Source organism: Myotis lucifugus, unplaced genomic scaffold (genome assembly GCF_000147115.1).
Source record: "Myotis lucifugus unplaced genomic scaffold, Myoluc2.0 scaffold_139, whole genome shotgun sequence".
NCBI lineage: Eukaryota > Metazoa > Chordata > Mammalia > Chiroptera > Vespertilionidae > Myotis > Myotis lucifugus.
Window position 1 is genome coordinate 1,772,259 of NW_005871187.1, and position 24,492 is coordinate 1,796,750.

Genomic DNA, 24,492 nt, shown 5'->3' on the forward strand with positions numbered 1-24,492 from the left:
CCTCCCTTCCCCGCTCCCTCCCTCCCTCCCTTCCTCCCTCCATTTTTGGCTTCTTGGATTAGAGAAGATGTTAATAAGAAGCTCTGATCAAAAGGAACATTTTTCAATAAAGATATTATTATACCAGAGTTAAAGGTGAGGAAACTGAGAATCAGTAAAGTGACTTTCCACATGCTCTCAAGTAAGGAGTGGAATTAGGCCAGCAACTCTTCTGACTTCCCATTTCGATTCATAATATCTTAACTAGAGGATAATTCCCAAAAGTTAGTAAAAAACTATAAAACCCACAATACTATTGTCATAATAGTATGGCTCTACTTAATAACTTCTTTAGAGATTTATGTCCCCAGACTGGGAAGCAGTCTTATATGTGAGCTACTTTTCCTAGTTTGAGGAACATCAATCTATTTCAAAAATTTAAACTCCTTTTCTCTATGTATTTTCTGCATTTAAAAACTCTTGAAAATCTTTTAAAGCTTATAAATTTCCTTCTAACAAAAATGTATATACACTCATGTAGACAAAATTTTGCATACCATTTTAAAGGTCCATTTTTAAAAAAATAATCGAAGAGACAAAGGGATCTGCCTAAAGGAACATACATAATAGCTTTTTAGTATTACATGTAAGATTTTTTTTCTCTCTAAAACAGATTTGTTAGATGCAAAAGTTTAAAATCTTCACCTAAATGGTATGAAATAATATGTATAAGATTAAGTTTACCTTAACCCTCAATTTTAGTACTTTTTCAATCTTGTAAACTCTTAAAGAAAATATGGGTACACAAAACACTTAAAATTCTAATTACACCGTATAAATGAAAACAGTTAAAATCTCACAATTTTCTCTGGAATTTATACAGAATGATATGATATGTAAGGCTTTGAGAAGAACATTGTAAGAACTTGAGACCTCATAATCCTGACCCAAACAAAAACAGACATACGACAAAATTTAATTTTTAAAGGTAAAAATGGAATTCACTTTTTATGAAAGAGAAGATGTTTCACCATCCCTGCCAAGATTTTGGGTAATTGTGCAGCAATAACTTCAGACATCATTTCTGGAAATTCAACGCTCAGTGCCCGGGACTGGATAAATGTATTCAAGCAGTACAGATGAAGTTGTTTAACAAGCTGTTGGTTTAACAAATGGAAAAAAAAATGTAAGAAAAGTAAAAAATTCATATACTACTCAAGCATGGCAACTTATTTTTCTAACAATATAAATACTCGCCAAGATGTTTTCTTCTTACCAAAATGAAAATAACTAGCTCCACTTTAGAGAATATATAAAATATCACACACTGTGTAATGTTATAATAGTAAAATAGGATTTTAAAAAATAAAAGTAGGTGGAAGGAAAAATGTCGGCCGAATAGGCAGATGTGTCCTGTGCCTTGTCCCAGAGCAGATAGAAAGAGCAACTAAATTGACTCAAAAAGCCAAAGAAATCCTGAGAAAGAAGAACAAAGCAGGAGACTTACACTTCCTGATTTCAAGCTATACAATAAAGTTATAGTGATAAAAACAGACCAATAAACCAGAGGAACAAAATTAAGAGCCCAGAAATAAACCAGAGTATATATAATCAACTAAGTTTTTAAAAATCCTCACTTGAGGATATGTTTATTAATTTTAAAGAAAATGGAAGAGAGGAAGGGAGGGAGGGAGGAAGGGAGAGAGGAGAGAGAGAGAAACATTGATGTCAGAGAGAAACATTGATTAGTTGTTTCTCATATGCCCTGACCAGGTATGGAACCCACAACCTAGATATGTGCCCTGAGTGGGGACTAAATCTACAACCTTTTTTTTTGTATGTATAATGCTCCAATCTATTGAGCCACTTGGCTGGGGCTCAACTAACATTTGACAAGGGAGCCAATAATAATGAAGCTTGACTCCTCTTACACCCCTCACAGAAATTAACTTGAAATTAATTAAAGATTTAAATGTAGGATCGCCCAACTGACATAGCTCAGTGGTTGAGCATTGACTTATGAACCAGGAGGTAATGGTTTTATTCCCAGTCAGGCACATGACTGGGTTTGGGGTTCAATCCCCAGGAGGGGGCGTGCAGGAGGCAGCTGATCAATGATTCTCTCTCATCATTGATGCTTCTCTCTTTCTCCCTCTCCCTTCTTCTCTAAAAACAATAAAAATATATTTTAAAAAATAAATAAATGTAGGAACTGAAAGCATTAAATGCCTATTAGAAAATAGAGAAAAAAAGCTCCTTGACATAAGTCTTGGTAATGATTCTTTGGAAATCACACCTAAAACACAAGCAACAACAACAACAACAAAAAAGCAGGACTACACCAGACTAAAAAGCCTCTGCACAGCAAAAGAAACTATCAACAAAGTGAAAACACAACCAAAGGTATGGGAAAAAATATTTACAAACCATATAACTGGTAAGAGGTTATTATCTGAAATATATAAAGAACTCCTATAACTCAGTAGCAAAAAATACCCCAACAAACAATTAAATAAACAAACAAAAAACCCCAACCCAAATTATCCAATTAAAAAATGGGCAAAAGACCTGAATAGACATTTTTACAAAGAAGATATATACGAGTGGCCAACAGGTACATGAAAAGATATCATTAGGGAAATGCAAATGAGAACCACAATGAGATATCACCTTATGCCTGTTAGAAAGGTCCTGAGTAAAAAGACAAGAGATACAAGTGCTAGCATGGAGGCAGAGAAAAAAGAACTCTTGCACACTGTTGGTGGAATTGTAAATTGGTACAGCCTCTATGGAAAACAGTATGGAGGTTCCTCAAAAAATTAGAAGTAGAACTACCATGTGATCCAGCAATTCCACTTCTGGGAATATATCCAAAGGAAACAAAAACTCTAGCTAAAAAAGACATCTGCACCCTCATATTCCTAGCAGCATTATTTATAATACACAAGGGCAATAACCTACATGTTCATCAATGGATGAATGGATAAAGATGGCATGTGTATATAAAATATATGCCCAATGAAATATTATTCAGCCATAAAAAATTAAGAAATCTACCATTTGCAACAATGTGGGTGGACCATAAAGGCATTATGCCAAGTGATATAAGTCAAACAAAGACTGTATGATCTCACTTACTAGTATATGTGGAATCTAATAATAATAAAAAAGAACCTACCAAACTCACAGAGTTTGCCATCTATACCTCATTTTAACTTCCTCTCTCTGAACCTCTACTGTATGTGGTGTTTCTGACTTTCTCATGCATGAGGGGTTCCCATATGTATATATGTTATTAAATTGGGTTATTGTCTCTTGTTAACTTGTCTTATGTACATTTAATTAGTAGACCAGCCAAAAGAATCTTGAAGGGTAGAGGAACATTTTTTTCCTCCTCAATTGTTATTAACTTATAATTCCATCAAAAATGCTATGAGAGTGTTATTTTCCACATCCATACTTTTGCTTTTCCTGTAAATTTTGTCCAACTGAAGGCCAAAATATTTTAGAACATATTCAGGAAAATGTATCACAATTCCTATCAACTATTAGATTACCCTCAAATTATAAAAATACTAGTAAGAGGATATTTAGGTGATCTATATCAAAAATAAACAAAGCAAAATATAAATTCTGAGCAATATGATGCAAATACTGTTTTAAAATATAAGTACAACTATAAATTTAAGGAAACCATATGATGTAAAATTTAGATTTAATATTTAAAAAGTTATAGAAATTCAGAAAATATTCATTGATATTCTAGAAAATGAAATACTTACATCATGCAAGTTATCAAGAAACTTTGTAAGTTGGTAGAAACGTTGTGAACTAGAGACAACACCTTTTTGCCTCAAACCAATTGCCTTGATGAGCTCTCTAATGTAGCTTGCTCTCATTTCATCAAACTGGTTTTGACTTCTTAGCCCTTCTAGAGGAACTGTAGAAAGACAATCACAAGTGTCAATTATGCTTAAAATGATGACACAAGTGGTTTATAAAACAAATTTTTGGGCTGTGTGATGATTTTTTTGATACGTAACTCTATACACAACATATTAAATAAGAAATAGTGTTACCGATACTTTTAGGACATATAAATTTCTGGTTCTCTGGAAGAATATAAGAACAAGCAGGCAATATAAACATTTCAGCTTACCTATATTAGAGCTGCGTCAATTGTATTTAAATTAGAATTTGCTTAAAAGAGCACCTGACAGTATTCTACAGCTTTGTCTCAAATACTTGGTTTGATTAAGTGTGCGACAGCATGTAATCTTTTTCTTTCTTTCCTTTTAAAAAATAGTTGGATTTCTCTGTGAAGTCTTGTGTTCTATGGATGAAGAAGGAGTGCTGTAATAAATCTAACAGAAGAACCTTACAGGGTGATCTGATCATAAATTTCTAAATGGGCAGGTCATAGTGAGTAGTCATGTCCAAGTCTATGACTTCCTTATTGAAAGGTTTTTAAGCTAGCCCTGTCCATTGTTCTTGTGCAACAACCTTAACACACCTTGGAAATGCCAGAATTAATCCTCTTTTTCAGACCCTCGAGAGAGCACATAATCGTAACTGTCCTGTAATCCAATCTCTGCCTTGCTTTCTCCCACCTTCAGGCAATCTTCTTTACCTTTCCTCCTTAATTCAAAAGAAGCTGCAAACTGTCATTCTCTGGAGCATTTAAGATTTGCTTCCTGACAACTGTCATTAGTTTGGCTCATGTAAACTCTTGTACAATTGTCTATAGATTTGGATGTTTCTTATGTCAATATCATATAAATCTCAAGTATCTCTCATTAAGATTATTCCTGGATAATTTATCTTTTTTGTTGTCATTTTAACATTACCTCATTAAAGTTTCTAACTCTTTCCTGTTAATATGGGAGAAAACCATTGCTCTTTGAATATTTCCCTTATATCCCTTCACTTGATTATATTGTTTTTATATTTTTAAATGTATATTTTAATTCTAATTTTGGGGTGATTAGCTTTTGCTTTCTTGGTATACAACACTATATTCAAATAATACCTTCATTTTCCTCTTTCCAGTATGGTCATGTACCACATAATGAGGTTTCTGTCAACAACAGAGGGCATATACAATGGTGGTCCCATAAGATTACAATAGAGCTGGGAAATTCCTATTGCCTACTGATGTTGTAATGCGATATATTATACAAATACTTACCATTGTGTTACAATTACCTGTAGTATTTAGCACAGTAACATGCTGTACAGTTTTTTAGCCCAGGAGATATAGAGGAAGAATCTGTCACCCCAAATATGTCTATTTGGTATAAGGATTATTTTAGGCTGGTTAATTTAAAAAACAACAGACATGGGAGAAACTCTGAAAGCCCAGTAGAAGTTACTCTTTGTAAAAGGTATTTACAATTCTAAGGGACATCTCCAAAGGGTGTCTTCTGCTCTGTATCAGGAAGTGGGGGATGACTTTATCTCTAGGAACTCTTATCAATGCAGAAGACAGTGACTTAAATCTTTACCTTGTTGACTCTACTTTTCTTGTTAACCTCCAATAACTGCCTCCCTTCCACCATAAGCTTCTTTTGTCTGCAGCTGAAGATGGAATTTAAGGTGTGGCTTCAGCTATTTGGCAAATTACTAAATTTCCCTAGGTCTCTTCCATGTATTCAGGAGGTATACATGTTATTACACTTCTGTTTTTCTCCTGTCATTTATTACAGGGATGTCTCAGCCAAGAACCAAGCTGAATAGAGGAGAAATTATTTTTACTCCCCTACGGTAGGCTAGATCCCATATAGCCTACGTGTGCAGTTTGGGTAAGTGCACTCTATTTTTCACACATGATGAAATCACCCAATGTCTTTATAAGTAATGCATGACTGTAGTTGTAGCTCTTATTTCTGCTTCATGATTCAGTGCATTGTTCAGAACTTCCAGAATAGTAAATATAATAGTGGTGACAAATGCTCCTATTCTGTTGCTGACTTTAATGGAAATGGCTCTTATTATATGTTAACTAGTAATTTAGATATTTAACTCTGAAATCTTTAATTCATATATCTAGATTCTAGGCACAACTTCCTGTTCTTATGGCTAAGTCTCTTATTTCCATTGTCAATTTACCTATAACTTTTTGCTTAAATCTATAGGTCCTGTTGCCACTTGTCTAAGATGCCCTGGTTGATTTCTTCTTTTGTATTTTACTATTTTCTCTTGCTAGATCTTTAACAATTTGGGTGTCAGATCTCCTTCTTGATTCTGATTTCCCACAAATTTTAGTATTTTGCCCTACTTTTAAGACATTTTTCAACTTTGTCTTCCAATGCTTCTACTGACTTTTAAATTCTTCACATACGTATCAATAATTTTAGTTTTCAAGGGCTCTTTCCTTTTCGTATTATTCTTTTTTCATAGTATCCAGTTCTTAATTTCATGGGGTACAATATGTTCTCTTATCTTTCTAAGGAGGGGTTAACTTTTCTATTTTTCTGAAGTTTTTGTCTCCATGGTCTCTGTTTCCTTCAAGTTCTTTTTTTTTTCTGTTTTGCCTTTGTCTTTGATGTCGAAAGTATTCCTCATTGTTTATTTATATTCAAGAGTAGAAAACTAAAAAGCTATTGATAGTTATATTTGAATGGGTAGTGCTCACTGACTGTGAGCTTTATTGCAGGGAAATCTAGCTGAGCTATTTCAAAGAGAAATCCCTGCTATTATTTAGTTATTTTTCTTTCTGGCTAAACAGATTCTGCAGAGAAGAAATTTTCATTTTCCATATCTGGAGGATATAAATTTGGAAGGCAAGGTTCTGGGAGACAGGTGGGAGAAGTATGCTGACTCAATATTTGGCAAATAATCTTAATCTGTTTTCAACATGGAAACTCTCACCCTCAACAGTACCTGTGGTTCACCAATACAGCTTTCTTCTGTTATATCCTCTTCAGGGAATAATTTACAATATCTGTCTGAGTTGGTGAGAAACAACTGGCATGGTTGGGTGATATTTGGAAACTGACTTTCAACAGAACTCCATTTTTAACTCTACCTTCACTCTCCTTTCAAAAACTCATAAATGTCACCAATTGAACAACATGCCAGAGGTTCAGTGATACAAATAAAGGCGCTTCTTGAATTTTCTTACTTCTGGCTTAGGTATGCTAAATTGGTTGTGCTTGCTAACTTACATTTTATTGCTATTGATTCCTCTCTCATTCTCTTTTCATTTTTATTTTTAAAGATCTCATTGCTAATATTTTAGTGTAGTTTTAGAGGAACCAATGGAAAAATGTATGTGTTCAACCTGCCATATTTTCCTGAAGATTCGTATTTTAGTTTATAATGGAAAATGGGAGGCTTAAATTCTTATGCATCCAATCATCAAACTTTCCTTTTGCCAACTTACTTATTGCATTTTTAAAAAGGTTTTTTAAAATTGATTTTTAGAAAGAGAGGAAGGCAGAGGGAGAGAGAGAAACAGTGTTTGGCTGCCTGCTGCACACACATACCCGCCTCCTAAGGATAGAGCTGGCAATCCAGGCATGTGCCCTGACCAGGAATCAAACCAACAACCTTTCAATGCAATGCCCAACCAACTGAGCCACACCAGCCAGGGATCACTGCATTTATTTTTAAAAGATATTCCTTATTTAAGATTTCAAAATTATTTATATTAGTTTTAGTTTGTTTTTAACAACATAAGTGTTCACATTTAAGTTAATTATCTGGTATTATCTTAGATCATAATTTCAGATAAATATCCAAACCAAGTTTTTCCAAAATATACAGTATTTTTCCAGCAATGTTTATTCCATACTCATTGATTTGTGGTGTTCATATTATGGTATATTAAGTTCTAATATATACTAGTCAGACTTGAATAACAACATATCTATTCTTTTCTCACACTGTATTAATTATTGTAGCTTTCTAAATTCCCTCTCCTGGCTCCAAATTTTCGTAATGCATACCTATTTATTCCCTTCCTTTCCATGGCTCTAGTGACTGTGGGAGTATGTGTCAAGATACAGCCTCCATTTGCTTGGGCACCAGGTGATAACAATGAACAGAGCCCTCTTGTTGATTTGCATTAAACATGTAGTGGGAAGAATAAATACTCAGAATTTTGTTGTTGTTGTTAAGCTACTGAGATTTTGGGATTTTTTGGTCATAATGGAGTCTATCCATAAATACATAATTATGTTAATAATAAATAATTTGGGAGATAATATAAGACCATCTATGGCAGAACTGATTCATTCTGTCGAGAAGGGCAGAAGTTAATTGCTGTAATATTAAATTTATGCCATCTGACTCTTTTGGCCAGTCTCATATCAATGCCCTTAGTCCACTTTATGCACTTCATCAAATTAGGCTTGAAGGTCTTTGCTCCAATGGGTTTCCCAGGGGGAAAATAAGGCTATAAATCCTTAGATCCTGAATCAGTCCCTGACTTTTCTAAGGGTTTAGCTTTTCTGCCTTTACTCTTGATAGGTTACTCCTATTTGAGATGTGTGCACTAGAAAGAAGTTCCTGCAAAGATACTGCGGAGACCTTTGGCTCACCTTCTACCTAAGACCTTTGCTTTCTGTTGTTCTCTTTCAGATCACTATGAATGAAGGCTCGATTCAAACACTCAAGTTGAGCTTACCTGTGCAAGGAAAGAGCACAGAAAAGGGTAAAAGGTAAAAACGGTTTTAAAAATTTTCTCACCCAAACCCTTGAGGATCCACTGAGACAGAGGTACACTGTTCTTTGTGTACAAAAAAAAAAAAAAGAGAGAATTAAATAAAATGCCCCTACTTTCTGGTGACCAAAGCTATGCTTCCTAATATACCATTTTCTTTTTCTTCTGAGTATAGAGCTCAGGTGCATTTCCCAGCCTCTCCTGCAGTTAAGGTGGGCCATGGGAAGTGGGTGGAAATGACATATGGTACGTCCAGGTTTCCCCTCCAAACCTCTCTCACTCCATGTTCATTTTCTAGTCAGACCCGGTGGCATACTCCAAGCTGCTAGGAGAGGGTGGTGTCCCTTTAGGAAAGGAGCCTGGGTTTTCTTGCTAACCTACTGGACTATGGTTGTGAGCGATAAACTGCTATTGTATGATGCTGCTGCTCTTTGTAGTTATTTATTACAACAGCCTATCCTAACATAGAGAATGATTCCAAACAAAATTATGTAGTTTATATAGTAAATCCTTGGTGGGGTGGGTAGAGAGAAGCATAGTTTGTGTCTATGCAATATTAATTAGTTTATAATAACTTAAATGTGTGAACATAAAAAAATCATTGAAGCCCTAACTGGTTTGGCTCAGTGGATAGAGCATCAGCGTGTGGATTGAAAGGTCCCAGGTTCGATTCCAGTCCAGGGCATGTACCTTGGTTGCAGGCACATCCCCAGTAGGAGGTGTGCAGGAGGTAGCTGATCGATGTTTCTCTCTCATGGATGTTTCTAACTCTCTATCCCTCTCTCTTCCTCTCTGTAAAAAATCAATAAAATATATTTTTAAAAAAACCATTTAATGTTTTATAAAAAAAATGGAATTGGTTGAACTGATAGGTTATTTTAGTATTATGTGTTAAGTAAAACCTGAGAAATAGGATGAAACTTTATTAATGTCTATAACAGTAGAATGGGTGTTTCTCCTTTGCAGTTACAATAGGAGATTCATACCTCCTGTATAATCATATGATCATATAGTTGTTTGAAACTTTCCTAATGAATAAAAAAATAAAAAAGTAAGTATTTTATATTATGTTACTTATACTCACTTGTATTAAGGAGTAGCAATACTTTCATGCAGAGGAACTCTTCATGGCTAAGTTGAAGCTTCACAAACTCCTGTGGAATCTGCCACATGGTAAGGCATAATGAATAGAATGATAATTCCTTCATCCGCTGTCTTCCATCATACACAACACCCAGAAGAAAAAGTAACAGGGAAAAAAATTCACACATGTATATTAGCCAGTTTATGTAATTTATTACAGAATATGAGATTTAGTAATTACCTTATTTATTATTAAAAATGACTTTTCATAAAGAAGCAATAATATTTGGAATTTTAAACATCAAAATTTTTTCACAATGCTGAATTTTTGAGGTTAAAAAATTTTAAAGTTAGAAAATCATATTAAATACCCATTGACCAAGGTTAACATTTCTTTTTTTTTATCATCACACCAAGAAGTTGTAGGAGTTGAAAATGTGGAACTAAGGAATGCTCAGGAAATAATTTATTTACTGATGCACTCTTTCTGTGAAAAAAAATATATGAATTTTTGTGTGCAATCCAATAGGAGAATGGATTTTCATCACAGAAAGTAGAGTATAGAATAGTTCAGTGGTACAATTCAGAGCATTCAGTATGCACTAGTTACACTGTGAACTATTCTAGGAGAAATGTATGGTGATACAGAAAAAAGAACATCAGGAAGAATTAAATAATTGACAAGGTCAAACACAAATTCTGAAGGTTGAGGACATTTTTAAAAACTATTTTCTCAACCATGTACTGTTTTATAATATTCACATTAATCGCATGATGCTAACAAGAATAATGAAGACTAGATTTTGACTCAAAAGAGTGAAGATTGAGATTGTCACTCAGATCCTTAGGTATGTTATGCAATTCTTCTGAGCCTCAGTTTCCTGAGCTGTAAAATAAAGGATATTAATTCCTTATCAATTTCAAAGGATAGTAGGATATAAAATGGATTACAATATACAAAAGTTAACTATAAACTGTCAAGATTTATATGTTATGTTATATAGTTCTGAGTCAACATTCACCATTAAAATAGTATAAATATTTCCATGAAAAGATTCTGATTTAAAGATTATATGTAGAACATTAATTACAGAAATTTAAATATAATCAAGTAAATTAAAATATTTATCTTTCAATTTTAAAAATAAATCCTCAGTGTTGTTTTTCCTCTAATGAGAGATGTCTTTACCTTTTGAGGGTAAATCAATATTTTCAAGCAAATTATTTATAATTTACTTCATTATCTTCATTAGCACCAAAGAAATTTTAATTTGATACATAAACATTTAATTTTGTCTTTAAGTATATTTCTTGATACATTCCTGAAGTTTAAAAAAATTGCATTTCAAACAATTACTATACATTGAAACAAAAGGAAAACTCTCCATATATCAAATTAACTGATAAGATGGTATAATTATATTAATATTGTCAAGCTATAATTGATATGAGATAATATCAATCGATATGAGGTAATTCTGAGAAATCTTTCAAGAAAACTATTACTTAGCACACTAAATGTATGATTATCTGTTGAAATGTAATTTTCAAGATTATCCTACATACATACTTATGCTAATAAGAACTACAAAAGTCAAGTTACTACTTACTCATTTATTATTAGATCAGGTGCAAAATACAGCATCTTCCCACTGACATGTTTATAGGATCTCCACCCTAGTCCAAACACCATTAAGCTCATCCAAGAATATTGAATGAGAGTTATCTGGTCATCAATATGTAAGTTTCTAAAACCTACAAAACAAATAAAAGAATAAAATGATCACAAAATCACTTGTGCTAAAAATGTTAAAAATAAATAGAAATTTTAAAATAAATGTGAGTAGAATAATATAATATTTTCAATTTTAATACATTGTACATTAAAAATCAGCAATTTTGGAAAGCGTTAAAAATAGTCACTGTGATTTAGCATCCTGGGAATTAACTAATTGAATCAACTGTCCACCACTCACTCATGTAACACTCATTTATTGAGAACTATTTATGTATTGGTCATTAAAATGCTAGGGTTCCTTGCCCCTACAGGAATCTTATTAGTCAATAGGAGAAACAAGCTCACAGTGCAATGATAGAAAAGGTTAAGGGTGTACACCAGGCAATTGGAAGATCAGGAAAAAGAGATAATTTCCAGGCAGAATATAATCAGTTTGTTGAGGAACCTCAATTCTTTAAGACATAACCATAAACTGGTAGGAGTAGAGAGAACAGAATGCATCAAAGAAATACTTAAAAAGTAAAATCAAAGAAATTTGGCAAATGATTGTGTAGGTAAGAGGAGAAAGTTGCAAATAGATTTTCCAGTATTTTACTTGAATAATGGATGATGGTAACAACATTAATGTGATAAAATAAAGAAGGAGAAATAGGCTAGAGAATAAATAGTAAGTTTGGATATATTTGAGGGAACTCTGAAATATCCAGATAGTAGTTGGATATGTAAATTAGAATAATGGAGAAATATTGAGCTAGAAATATAAATTTAGAAATTATTTGTATTTGAATGTAGCTAAAACAATGAGAGTGGAAGAAATCTTTTATTATAGGTATTGAGGAAAACTAGTGTCTTAGAACATCAATCACTTTCCACCGAGCTATTTAATAACATCATATATTCCCCCTTAGAATCCATTGAAGAACACCTACAAGTGACCAATTTAAAAAACAAAACCAAAGCAGCTTAATTTCTTAAATCTCAAGGGAGAAAGACATTTATTTCCTGATTCTGTTAATCATCTCAAGGTCAGTGGCAGAAAAGGTTATCTTCTCTCCATACACTTCACGTAGTCCCATCTTCATGTGAATGGTAGAAATGTATACATTTCTTATATATGTTATATACCAACAAATATGTATTTGTCAAGTATATGTGTCCAAAATATATTTCATATATGTTATTAGAGATATATAACAGATTATTATTTCACATATATGGAAAATGGCAGACTCATAGCAAATTAGGTTCAATTAATCAGATGTATTAAAGATTAACATTTTTCACTATCTTCCCTGATACATTTTTATTACCTATACCTTTCTTAATGTTATAACTTTCTATAGAGAGCATTATATAAAATTAAATATTTGACTTACTATGCTATATATTGTTTATCCTAGGGCTTATGTTAATTTCTGAGCAATTTTTAAAATATGATAAAATTACATAAGTTATTTCATTTGTTCTTTAAAAAACAGATTTGACTTATACTTACATATTTGCATTTATTTTACCCTTTTTTACAATCTGTTTTGCATTCTGGAATTATTAAGGACTAGAAATTATGAAACACTGTTATTATATTATAATATAAAAGACAAATTTTGCTTAAATAACTTAACTTATGAAATTACCAATATTTATAGCAGAAAGTATACTCTTTCCATTTAACAGAATGAAATCCAACTCAGAAAATAGCTTTATTTATTCAGTCTTTTAGGGAGCTTATCTGTGATAAATGTACAAAGTTAAATTGACTTGAACATGCCTGGTCCAGAAGTGCAATTTTTCTCCAATTAACTGTAATATCATTCATTACTTCATATTGAAACAAAGACGGGAACACTGAGATCAAATTCCCATTGATGATAACAATCAGGGAAACTTAGTACATTTGAGATGCTGATCAAAATGGAAACCTTCACATTGAGAGTGATGGATGGCCCCTAATTGTGTTTAACAAGAAAAATACCCTCTCTTTCTATGTGACTTGACCTGATAATTTTGACAAAAGCCCTGTTACAAACTGTGCAATCCTTACTGCTTAAAAAAATTAAGAGTACAGTAAAGACACGGCCTGTATGACTTTCTAGGTTCTCCTATCTTCCAGAGTTCTCATAAAATATATAGGTTTGCTTCTGTAGAAATTGCCATGTATTAAAACATTAAATCTACAACAAAGGCAGAGCATTAAATACCTCAGTAGCTTCTGACACAAAGTATGAACTTTGAGGAGCACAATAAAGCAATAGCACAATAAGTACAATCCTAATATATACTTGATGACTTATTAAAATAAGAACAAAGACTTGATGTTTACTAGTAGTCGTCTAAGGCGGCATAGTTCTTTTCCTATCAAAGCCATAATTTAAATTTCTATCATTTACCTATTTGGGATGAAGCATTATGTTTGAAACTAGGCATAAAGATTGGAAAGATGCTGTTTCTGTCTTTAACACTGGCGAGACAGACAGAAAAGAGGAACAAAATTATAACTCGGAGTAATAGTGGTGTGATTGACAAAGGCAAGGGTGATGCAGGAGAGCAAGGGGGCCTTGATTGAGTCTGGGAAGGCTCAGGGAAATTCTAGGGGAAATAACAGGTGATTAGAATCCTGAAGGCAAATTAGGGACCAGCCAGTGGAAGATGTAGAAGAGAAGGGCCTCCAGGTAGGGAGAAAAATATGGGCAAAAGAAAGCAGGAAACTGAGCAAAGAGCATTGTGGGAATTGAATCTGAGAGCTGTTTGAAGAGGAAGAGTGGGAGGTAACATTGCAAATGCAGGAGCCAGATCACAGAAGGGCCTTGGATGATAAGTTGAAGAATTTTGGACTTTGTTCTGAAGAAGAAAGGGAATAACATAATTCATTATAATTGTTTTAGAAAGATGATTTTGGAGGCAGAATAGAGGGTTATTTGGGGAAAGTGTGAAACTGTTATAATAGGCTGTGTAGGAGGAAGGGAAAGTACAGCAGAAATCTAGGAAAAAATTATGAGGACCTACACTAAGTCAGGGCAGTAGCAGTGGAACATGTTTAATGAATCATATCCTATCTAATAAAGAGGGAATATGCTAATTGACCCTCACACTGTCACAAAGATGGCGGCGCCCACAGCCAATAAGGTGGGAATATGCTAACTGACTGCTACACCCTCAATGATGGTGGTGCCCACAGCCACAAGATGGCAGCACCCAGTCCCCTCAGCCCCACTGGGGCAGCAGGCATGCAGCATGGCCGGGCCACCTTGCCATGCATACAGCCCCCCAGCTGCCCAGGGCCGCCCGAGGCTCAGGTAACCAGGTCTGGCCGAGGCTTGTGCTGCCAGCAGTGGCAGCAGCAGAGGTGTGATGGGGCGTCGCCTTCCCCTGATTGCCAGGTCGCCTCCCGCCCTTGAGGGCTCCCGGACTGTGAAAGGGGGAAGGCCTGGCTGAGGGAACCCCCTCCAGAGCATGAATTTTCATGCACCGGGCCTCTAGTATTTAATAAGTAGAGATAACAGAATCTGATAACTCATTGGACAGGAAGTGATGGAGAAAAGTGAGCAGAGGACTATACCCAAGAGTATATCCCAGATGCCATTCCAAAACATAGAAAATGGTTTTAGGTTTATGGAATAGGTTTATGCTGACTTGGAAGTTCATCCAGGTGGGAATGTATAACAAGCAGTTGAAATGCATGGTCCAATAAGTTCAGTAGAGGGTCTGGGTTGATACTATGTATTCAGGAGTCATCAGAATATAATGGTTGCTGAAGACAGGCTATGAATGAGTTCATTCAGACAGTATAGAGTGAGAAACTAATGCCATATTTATGGCGTGAGCAGAAGAACAAATCTACAAAGGAAATCTACAAAAGAAAATATGTACATTGAGAGAAACTTATCTACCTGGGAGGGAAGCAATGAATGCCAAGGGAAGAGTTTAAGCAAGAAATGGTTTTGTCAGTGGCCTCATAGGCAAAAAAAGATCCAGAAACAGAGAAGCATCGATCAGATGGTCAAACCTCAGAGGGAAGGTAGGGGAGGGTGGGGGTAAGGGGGCAAGATCAACCAAAGGACTTGTATGCATGCATATAAGCCCAACCAATGGACACAGATACCAGAGGGGTGAGGGCATGAGTGGGGGGAGGAGGTAGGGGGGCAATGGAGGGATAAGGACACATATGTAATACCTTAATCAATAAAGAAATTAAAAAAAAGAAACATGGTAATGACTGATAGTATTTATTTGATTTGGTAAATAATTTCAGTGGAATAAGATGTTAGAAAAATCATTTTTGAGAGTATTATTAAAGCCTAACTTTACTCCTAGTAGATTAATCTCATTTCTTTCCTAACACCTTTTTTTGGGAAGTAATTTGATTTATTTATAAAGAAAAAAATCCTTTATTACACACATAGGCAACGGCTGTCACTGACTCAGAAGCTATTTTGGCATGCTTCAGAGGCAGAAAGTGACTCAGTCTTCTGCTACTGACGATTGCAAGAAGGCTGGCTGTGACCAAGAAGTATTTATTCAAAAATGCAATGTTTGAAAATGACAAAGCATTGACCTAGGTAGATTTTTTTTCCCACCAAATAAAAAGAAGAATCAAGATAAAATTATAAAAAGGAAATATTTTCCCAAAACCTCTCTGTCACATCACCTCTGCTATAATAGATTGATATAGCAGGGGTGGGGAACCTTTTTTCTGCCAAGGGCCATTAACATCATTCATGGGCTATACAAAATTACCAACTTAAAAAACTTAGCTCACTATGTTTGGTCAAGCATTTAATCAACTCACTCCTAATGCCTTGGCAGGGCCAGACCAAATGATTTTGAGGGCCTTTATATGGCCCTTAGGCCAATGTTCCCCACCCCTGACATACAGGATGAGGAATATTTAGAGGTGAAACTGATTTGGGAATGTGTACTTATTAATTTAACTAGAGGCCTAGTGCACGAAATTCGTGCATGGGGGTGGGGAGGAGGAGGATCCCTCAGCCCGTCCTGCACCCTCTCACAATCCAGGATCCCTCAGGGGATCTTGCAGGCCTAAACTGGCAGTCAGACATCCCTCTCGCAATTCTGGACCACTGGCTCCTAATTGCTTGCCTGCCTGCCTGATCGTCCCTAACCACTTGCCTGCCTGATAGCCTCTAAGCACCTCTGCCTGCCTGCCTGATTGCCCTTAACCATTCTGCCTGCCTGCCTGATGCCCCTAACTGCCCGCCTGCCTGCCTGATCATCCCTAACCGCTCACCTGCCTTCCTGATGGCACCTAACCACTCTGCCTGCCTGCCTAATCACCCCTAACTGCCTCTGCCTCAGCCCCCACCACAATGGCTTCATCCGGAAGGTCATTTGGCTTTCTGGTCTAATTAGTATATTACGCTTTTATTATTATAGATTTCCAAAGCCTATCCTGACTTGTAAGACTCTGCTTGATCAGCCCATAACTTACGGCTCTTAATTTATTTTCTGCTACTCTCCCCAATATAAATTTATTTTCAGTGGTGTTTTTAATATTTGAGTGATGAAACCCTTAGAAAGCCAGTACTTATTGGAGCAGTGTTTGAGAAACCATTTGCATAAATATATTTTCTCAATAAGCAGCTATTAAAAAGTTATAATATATTTTATGCTACTAATGAACCCTCATACTTGAAAAAATTGGAAACCATTCTTATGCTGGCCTAATTTATTATTCTCATTATATCATCAGCCACACTATCCCTTCTATCTGGAATGCTTTCCCTTCTTATCATGAATTATCAAAGTCTCATTTCTAACTGAAGGTGCAGTTAACTAACACCTTGTCTCAAGCCTTCTCTCGTTCCTGAAGCCAAAAATGTTCTTCTGTCCAACTTTCTTTATATCTGTATCTATCTCACTTTCCCTATAGTTGTTTGGGTATCTTATCTATCCCATTGGATTGAAAGTTCCTAAACAGAAAGAATATGTCTTGTTCATTTTTTAAATTTTGCAAATATTGTGTTGCTTCACCATTGAAGTTACAGCAAAAAGTCTATGTAAAAATCATTCATATAGAGATGAAGTGTATCCTCACAGGTCATTTGTAAATGTGCTATCATGAGGGGTAAGCATCTTTCAAGCATCCATTAAATAATGACAAAAGAAAAATTCTGAGATGTACTAAATTAAATTACCGTGGACCAGAGAGTGAGAGAAAGAGGAAAGAATGATAGACTAATTAGTAGCTGTAGGCCAACTAACATACTACTCACATTCCTGAATTTATGTTGGAGCTTTGAATCAACTTCCAGGTGGCTATTTAAAAAGAAGTAGCCAGACACTACCTCATCCAGCTTATGCAATGAACTTTCAGGACTGTTGCAACAGCCAATCAAAAGCAGTGAATAGCCCTCCTTGACGGACTGTGCACCTATCTTAGAACTGCCCCCCGCTTCACGTTTTCCCACCCTCCCCCTTATCTGTTGTCAGTGTAAAATCTTTCAAAAACAACTTACATCTTTCTTCCTGAAAACATAATGTATAAAAGGAGGGTGTTCTAGGAGGCTGGACCTGTCTTCTCCATCCAGCCCTGTCACTGGTGGTTTAGTCTTCATGCCCCAGGCCCGGTCCTTTTCTAGCTAACTTTGGCTATATAAACCGTTTCTTTTAGGAATGCTTTCAGCTGTGAATGGTTTTTTTTTGTTGTTGTTGTTATTGTTGTTGTTTAATAATAGAAAAAAAGATATCTCTGAAATATTATGAAAGAGATGTTAGATAAACTGCAATTATTATAACAGGCCCAAGAAAATAGAAGAGCTAGACAAAAAAAAAAAAAAAAAGAGGAAGTCGACCTGGCAACAAGAATCCGCTCATGCACCGCAGATATATGTGTCTTGAGGCCCTCAGGCATGCTGTCACCTTTGTTATGATGACCATTTTAAATCTGATCTTAATCTGACTTCCCAAACACATTTTCTTATTGTGAAAGAATGACCTGAATATACAATATGTTTTTCGAGCAGTGTTTTTTTGTGTACTTCAAATAAGTAAACTGACATTCTGGTGTGTTAGGAAACTTCATTTAACAAAAGTCTTATCTTTCATAGAGCAATAACATGTGAATGAATGGAGATTCAGAGTCAAAAGGGCAGAGTAGTTAAACTCTGAACTCACCACTTCTCACAACCATACCAAAGCTACAACTAAATTATAGAACAACCGTCACTGAGAACCTCCCAAGGATTAGCTTAACAGAATTAGCCACATCAAGATGGACAGGAGGGGTGGAGATGTGATCCAGACAGATCCCACACCCACGGTGTGATAATTAATAAATGGGAGGGCTATCTTGGCTATGGAAGTCCTCCTAAGGAACAAGGAGCCCAAACCCCATTTTAGGTTTTTCTGTGTCAAGAAGAGGAGTTCTATAATACCTAGCTTTGAAAACCATCAGGGATTATATCCCAAGAGAGACAAAAGGCTGCAGGAGATTGAGATGCTGCTATTAAAGGGTTCACACACTTAGTTACTCTCTCCAAGTTCCAGGGCAGGAGCAGCAGTTCAAGAAGAAATTAAATTGACTAACTTTTTTTTTTTTTAGCATATTAGGCTTTTATTATATAGATCTTTTTCTTCCTTAAAAAGTGCATTACAACATGGATGAACCTTGAAAACATTATGCTAAGTCAAAGAAGTCAGTCAAAAAAGACCATGTATTGCATGATTCCATTTGTATGAACTCTCCAGAATCTATAGAGAAAGAAAGTAGATTCATGGTTGCTTAGCAGTTGGGGGCTGGTAATGACAGTTAAAGGGTATGGGGTCTCCTTTTTTAAATTTTTTTATTGATTAAGTTTTTACATATGTGAAATTGACTAACTTTTAAGATGAGGGCTGGAAGGGCGGAATCAAAACTCTCAGGAGACGGAAGTGCTGGCAGGCACCATTGTTCTTTTATTGAGCTCTCTCTCACCTGCCAGGCCCTGTGAAGGCCCGTGCCAAATTTGTCACTGTCCATTAACATAACATCACTTGCCCAGCCCACACCATTAGCCCAGGTCTGTCTGGTGTCTCCCTGAGACACTGCCCTAGTCAACCTGCTTGCCCAGTCAAAGCCTCTTGCAGTGGCGCCAGACCCTCCACATGAGTGGTGCCTGGCCTAGGCTCTTGCTGCAGACACTCCCAAAGGTCTACAAACCCCACACAAATGTCAACCAGCCTCAGAAAGCACATCAGATGCTCCCAAAGGCCCACACACCTCATATAAGCAGTGGCTGATCTCAACTTGCATTATAGTTACCAACAAGGAGCAGCCAGGCTCAGCTCACATCATAGTGTCTCTCAAGCCACTCCAAGCCTGGCACAAACACCGACCAACTGCAGATCACGTTCTAGCTCCTACCAAACAGCCCCAAATTCAGGAAAGCAGCAGCTGATCTCGGCCCCCACAGGAGCTCAGTAAGAGACTCCAGACCTCCAGACCCTACACAACCAGCAGCTGGCTTCAGACCGCACCAGAGCCCCACCCAAGCAGCTCCACTACTGAAACACCTGAACAGCATGGATGGCACTAGAGCCCTGCTAAAGTGACTCTCACTCCCTGGAGTCAGCCTCCACACAATAGCTTATCCAATGTAGTCATAGCTAGTCCTCACAGACACTTGGCCTGAGGGTCAACCCCACCCACAGATGTGCCGGCAGCAGGGGAGCCCAATTGTAACAGGAGAGCACATACAACACAGGAAACACACCTTGAGCATCTGGCTCAGGTGACCAGGGGCATTGTACTACTACTGGGACCCAGAGGACACCTTCTATGTAAGACGATTCTTTTAAGCCTGGGAGATGTAGCACACTTAATACATAGAAATAACTACACTGAACCAGCCAAAATGAGGAGACAAACATGTCCTAAATGAAAGAATAGGCCAAAGCTACACAAAAAGAACAAAACAAAATGGAGATGAGCAATATACTAGGTAAAGAGTTCAAAACATTGGTAATAAAAATGCTCAAAGTATTCAAGAAAAGAGATGAACTCAGAACTGCAATAAAGAGAAAAATAATAGAAAAAATAACCAATCAGAAATGAAAAAATACAATAACTAAATTTAAAGATACAGTAGGGGGAATCAAAATCAGATTAGATGAAATGGAAGATCAAATCAGCAATCTAGAAGAAAAGGTAGGGTACACCAATTAAAAATAGCAAAAAGAAAAATAAGGATATTAAAGGGACCTCTAAGGATATTAAAGGATATAAAGTTACCAACACTCACATCATAGGGATCCCAGAAGGAGAAGAGAGAAAGGTACTGAACCTATTTGAAGAAACAGAGACTATTTCCTAACCTGGTGAAGGAAATAGACATACAAACCCAGGAAGTGCAGAGAGTCCCAAACAAGATGAACCAAAGAGGCCCATACCAAGACACATTATAACAAAAATGCAGTGTTAAAAACAAAGAGAGAACTGTAAAAGGAGCAAGAGAAAAGCAGATAGTTACATACATGAGAGCTCCCATAAGACTATTGGCAGCTGATTTTCAACAGAAACTTTGAAGGTCAGAAGGGATTGTCATTATATGTCCAAATTCATGAGTGAGAAAAATCTATAACCAAGAATACTCTATGCAACACGGCTATCATTTAGACTTTAAGGAGAGGTAGTTTCCCAGACAAGCAAAAAGGTAAAGGAGTATATCACAAGGAAATCAGCATTACAAGAAATGTTAAAGAGACTTCAAATAGAAAATAAAAGGTCAAAACTAAAAATAAAAAAGCATAGGAAAATAAAAATCTCATTGAAAAAGGCAAACAGTGAAAGTAGTGGATCAACTAATTATAAAGGTAATGTGAAGCTTAAAAGACAAAAATAGTAAAATCATGTATAAATACAATAATAAATGAAGGGATACACACATACAAGAGGTAAAAAAATGATGACAAAAACATACTTGTGGGAGTGAGTAAAATATGTATGGATTTTAGAATGCATTGGAACCTAAGCAATCATGAACTTAAAATAGACTGCCATAAACATACCCACCTGATAACCACATATACCAACCATAAACCAAAAAACTTATAATAGATGTACAAAAAATAAAGAGAAAGAAATACAAGCATAAACTACAGAAAGTTACCAAAATACAAGAGAGCATGAGAAGAATGGAACCAAGAGGAACCACAAAAATAACCAGAACACAATTAATAAAATGGCAATAACTACATACCTGTCTTTTTATTAACTATCTAGAGGCCCGATGCACGAAATTTGTGCAAGGCGCTCAGCCCTTGCAGCCCCAGGTTTGTCTGGAAGGACATCCAGTCTAATTAGCATGTTATGTTTTTATTATTATAGATAATTATTTTAAATGTAAATGTATTAAATGACATAGGGTGGCTTACTATATAAAAAAACAGGGTGGCTTACTATATAAAAAAACAGCACCCCATATGCTGCCTATAAGACACTCACTTCAGATCAAAAGATTTTCATGTAAATAAAACCTAAACAAAAGCTGGGTAGCAATACTTAGACAAAATAGACTTTAAAACAAAGCCTATAACAAGAGACAAAAAAAAAAAGGTCATTACAAAATGATAAAAACATCAACCCAACAAAGGATATAATTCTTGTAACATCTATGTACTCAACATAGGACCACCTAAATACATAAAGCAAATATTAACAGACATAAAGAAAGAGATAAACATTAATACAATAATAGTAGGGTACTTTAACATTTCACTTACATCAATGGATAGATCATTCATACAGGAAATCAACAAAGAAACGTATTCTTATAAGACACATTAGATCAGATGGGCTTAATAGACATCTATGGAACATTCCACCCCAGAACAGCAGAATATACATTCTTTTCAAGTGTACATGGAACATTTTCCAAAATAGACCACATGATAGACCATAAAACAAGTCTCAATAAATTTAAAAAGACTGAAATCATATCAAGCATCTTCTCTGATCACAATAGTATGAAACTAGAAATCAATTATAAGAAGAAAACTAGAAAACACACACACACATACATGGAGGTTAAACAACATGCTCCTAAACAATGAATTAGTTAGTGAACAGATGAAAGAGGATCTTGAGAGGAATGAAAATAGAAACACAATAATAAAATCTATGGGACACAGCAAAAGCAATCTAAGAGGGAAATTCATAGCAATTGAGGCCTACCTCAAGAAACAAGAAAAATCTCAAATAATTTAACTTTACACCCAAAGGAACTAGAAAAATAACAACAAACAAATCCCAAAGTGAATAGAAGAAAAAAATTAATAAAGATTAGAGCAAAAATAAATGAAATTAGACTAAAAAGTAATAGAAAAGATCAATTCAACTTAGAGCTTTAAAAAAAAACCACCAAATTGATAAACCTTTAGCCAAACTCATCAAGAAAAATAGAGCCCAATACATATAAAATATGAGATATAGGAGAAGTGATGACTGACACCACATAAATAGAATGGATTATAAGAAAACGCTGTAAGGATTGTAAGAAAAAATTAAGAGATATATTATATGCCAACAAATTGGACAACCTGAAAGAAATGGATAATTCCTAGAAAGATACAATCTTTCAGACTGAATTAGGAAGAAACAGAAAATCTGAACAGACCAATTACTAGTATTGAAATTGAATCAGTAATTAAAAAACAACAACAAACCAACTTCCCAACAAACAAAAGTCCTGGACCAGATGGCTTCACAGGTGAATTCTACCAAGATTCAAAAGAATAATTAATACCTACCTTCTTGAACTATTCCAAAAAAAACTGAAGAGGAGGGAAGGCTCTCAAACTCATTCTACAAGTCCAGCATTGCATTACCTTGACACCAAAACCAGATAAAGACATTACAAAATATATGTGTGTACATATATACCTGATGAACGTAAATGCAAAATTCCTCAACAGAATATTAGCAAACAAAATGTAGCAGTGCATTAACAAGATCATGATCAAGTGGGATATATTCCAGGATGTAAGGTTGGTTTAATATCCACTAATCAATTAACATAATACACCACAAACAAAACAAAGATTAAAATTATATGGTCATATCAATAGATGCAGAAAATGCATTTGATAAAATACAACTCTATGATAAAAACACTCAGCAAAGTGGGAATAAAGAAAATATACCTCAATATAGTAAAGGTCATGTATAACAAACCCACTGCTAACATGATACTCAAGAATGAAAAGCTAAAAGCTTTTTCTTTAAGATTAGGAACTAGATAATTATGCCCACTCTCACTATTTGTAATCAATGTGATATTGGTGTACTAGCCATAGTATCAGAAAGGAAAAAGAAATAAAAGGCATCAGATTGAAAAAGAAGAGGTAAGACTGTCACTATTTGCAGGTGACATGATATTATATTAAAAAAACTCTAAAGATTCCACAAAAACTATTACAACTAATAAATAAATTCAGTAAAATACAGGATACAAAATTAATATTCAGAAATTGTTTGTCTTTACACAGTAAAAATGATATATCAGAAAGAGAAATTAAGAAAATTCTATTTACAATTGAATCATAAAGAATAAAATACCTAGAAATAAATTTAATAAATTGAATTACCATCTGACTCAACAATTCCACAATGCTGTGTTCAATGCAGCATTATTTACAATAGCCAAGATATGGAAGCAACTTAGGTGACAATCTATAATAATAAAAGCGTAATATGCAAATTAGACCAGACAACTGAACTACCTTCTGGATGTCCTTCAGACGTCCTTCCAGATGAAGCTGCGGCAGTGGGGGCTGAGGCAGAGGTGGTTAGGGGCGATCAGGCAGGTAGGCGAGTGATTAGGGGTGATCAGGCAGGCAGGTGAATTTGTTAGGGGCGATCAGGAAGGCAGGAAGAGGCCGTTAGGGGCGATCAGGCAGGCAGGCAAGTGGTTAGGGGCAAAGAGGCAGGCAGGTGAGTGGTTAGGGAGATGAGCAGGCAGCAGGCGAGCAGTTAGGAGCTAGCAGTCTCGAATTGCGAGAGGATGTCCGACTGCCAGTAAACAGGTAGACGGAC

The 24,492-nt window shown here is 35.5% G+C and overlaps 1 protein-coding gene across 1 annotated transcript in view; it reads right to left on the bottom strand.

The window, feature by feature from the left end:
- Positions 1 to 537: 537 nt before the first annotated feature.
- The window catches only part of PGR (progesterone receptor), a 76,723-nt gene continuing 52,768 nt past the window's right edge, over positions 538 to 24,492 (bottom strand). The window contains exons 5-8 of the mRNA XM_014460767.2: positions 11,338 to 11,482; positions 9,729 to 9,859; positions 3,762 to 3,919; positions 538 to 1,136 (exon numbers count right to left, since the gene is read on the bottom strand). Of these exons, the coding sequence (XP_014316253.1) occupies positions 981 to 1,136; positions 3,762 to 3,919; positions 9,729 to 9,859; positions 11,338 to 11,482 (590 nt within the window). The 3' untranslated portion in view covers positions 538 to 980. The remainder of the gene's footprint in view (positions 1,137 to 3,761; positions 3,920 to 9,728; positions 9,860 to 11,337; positions 11,483 to 24,492) is intronic.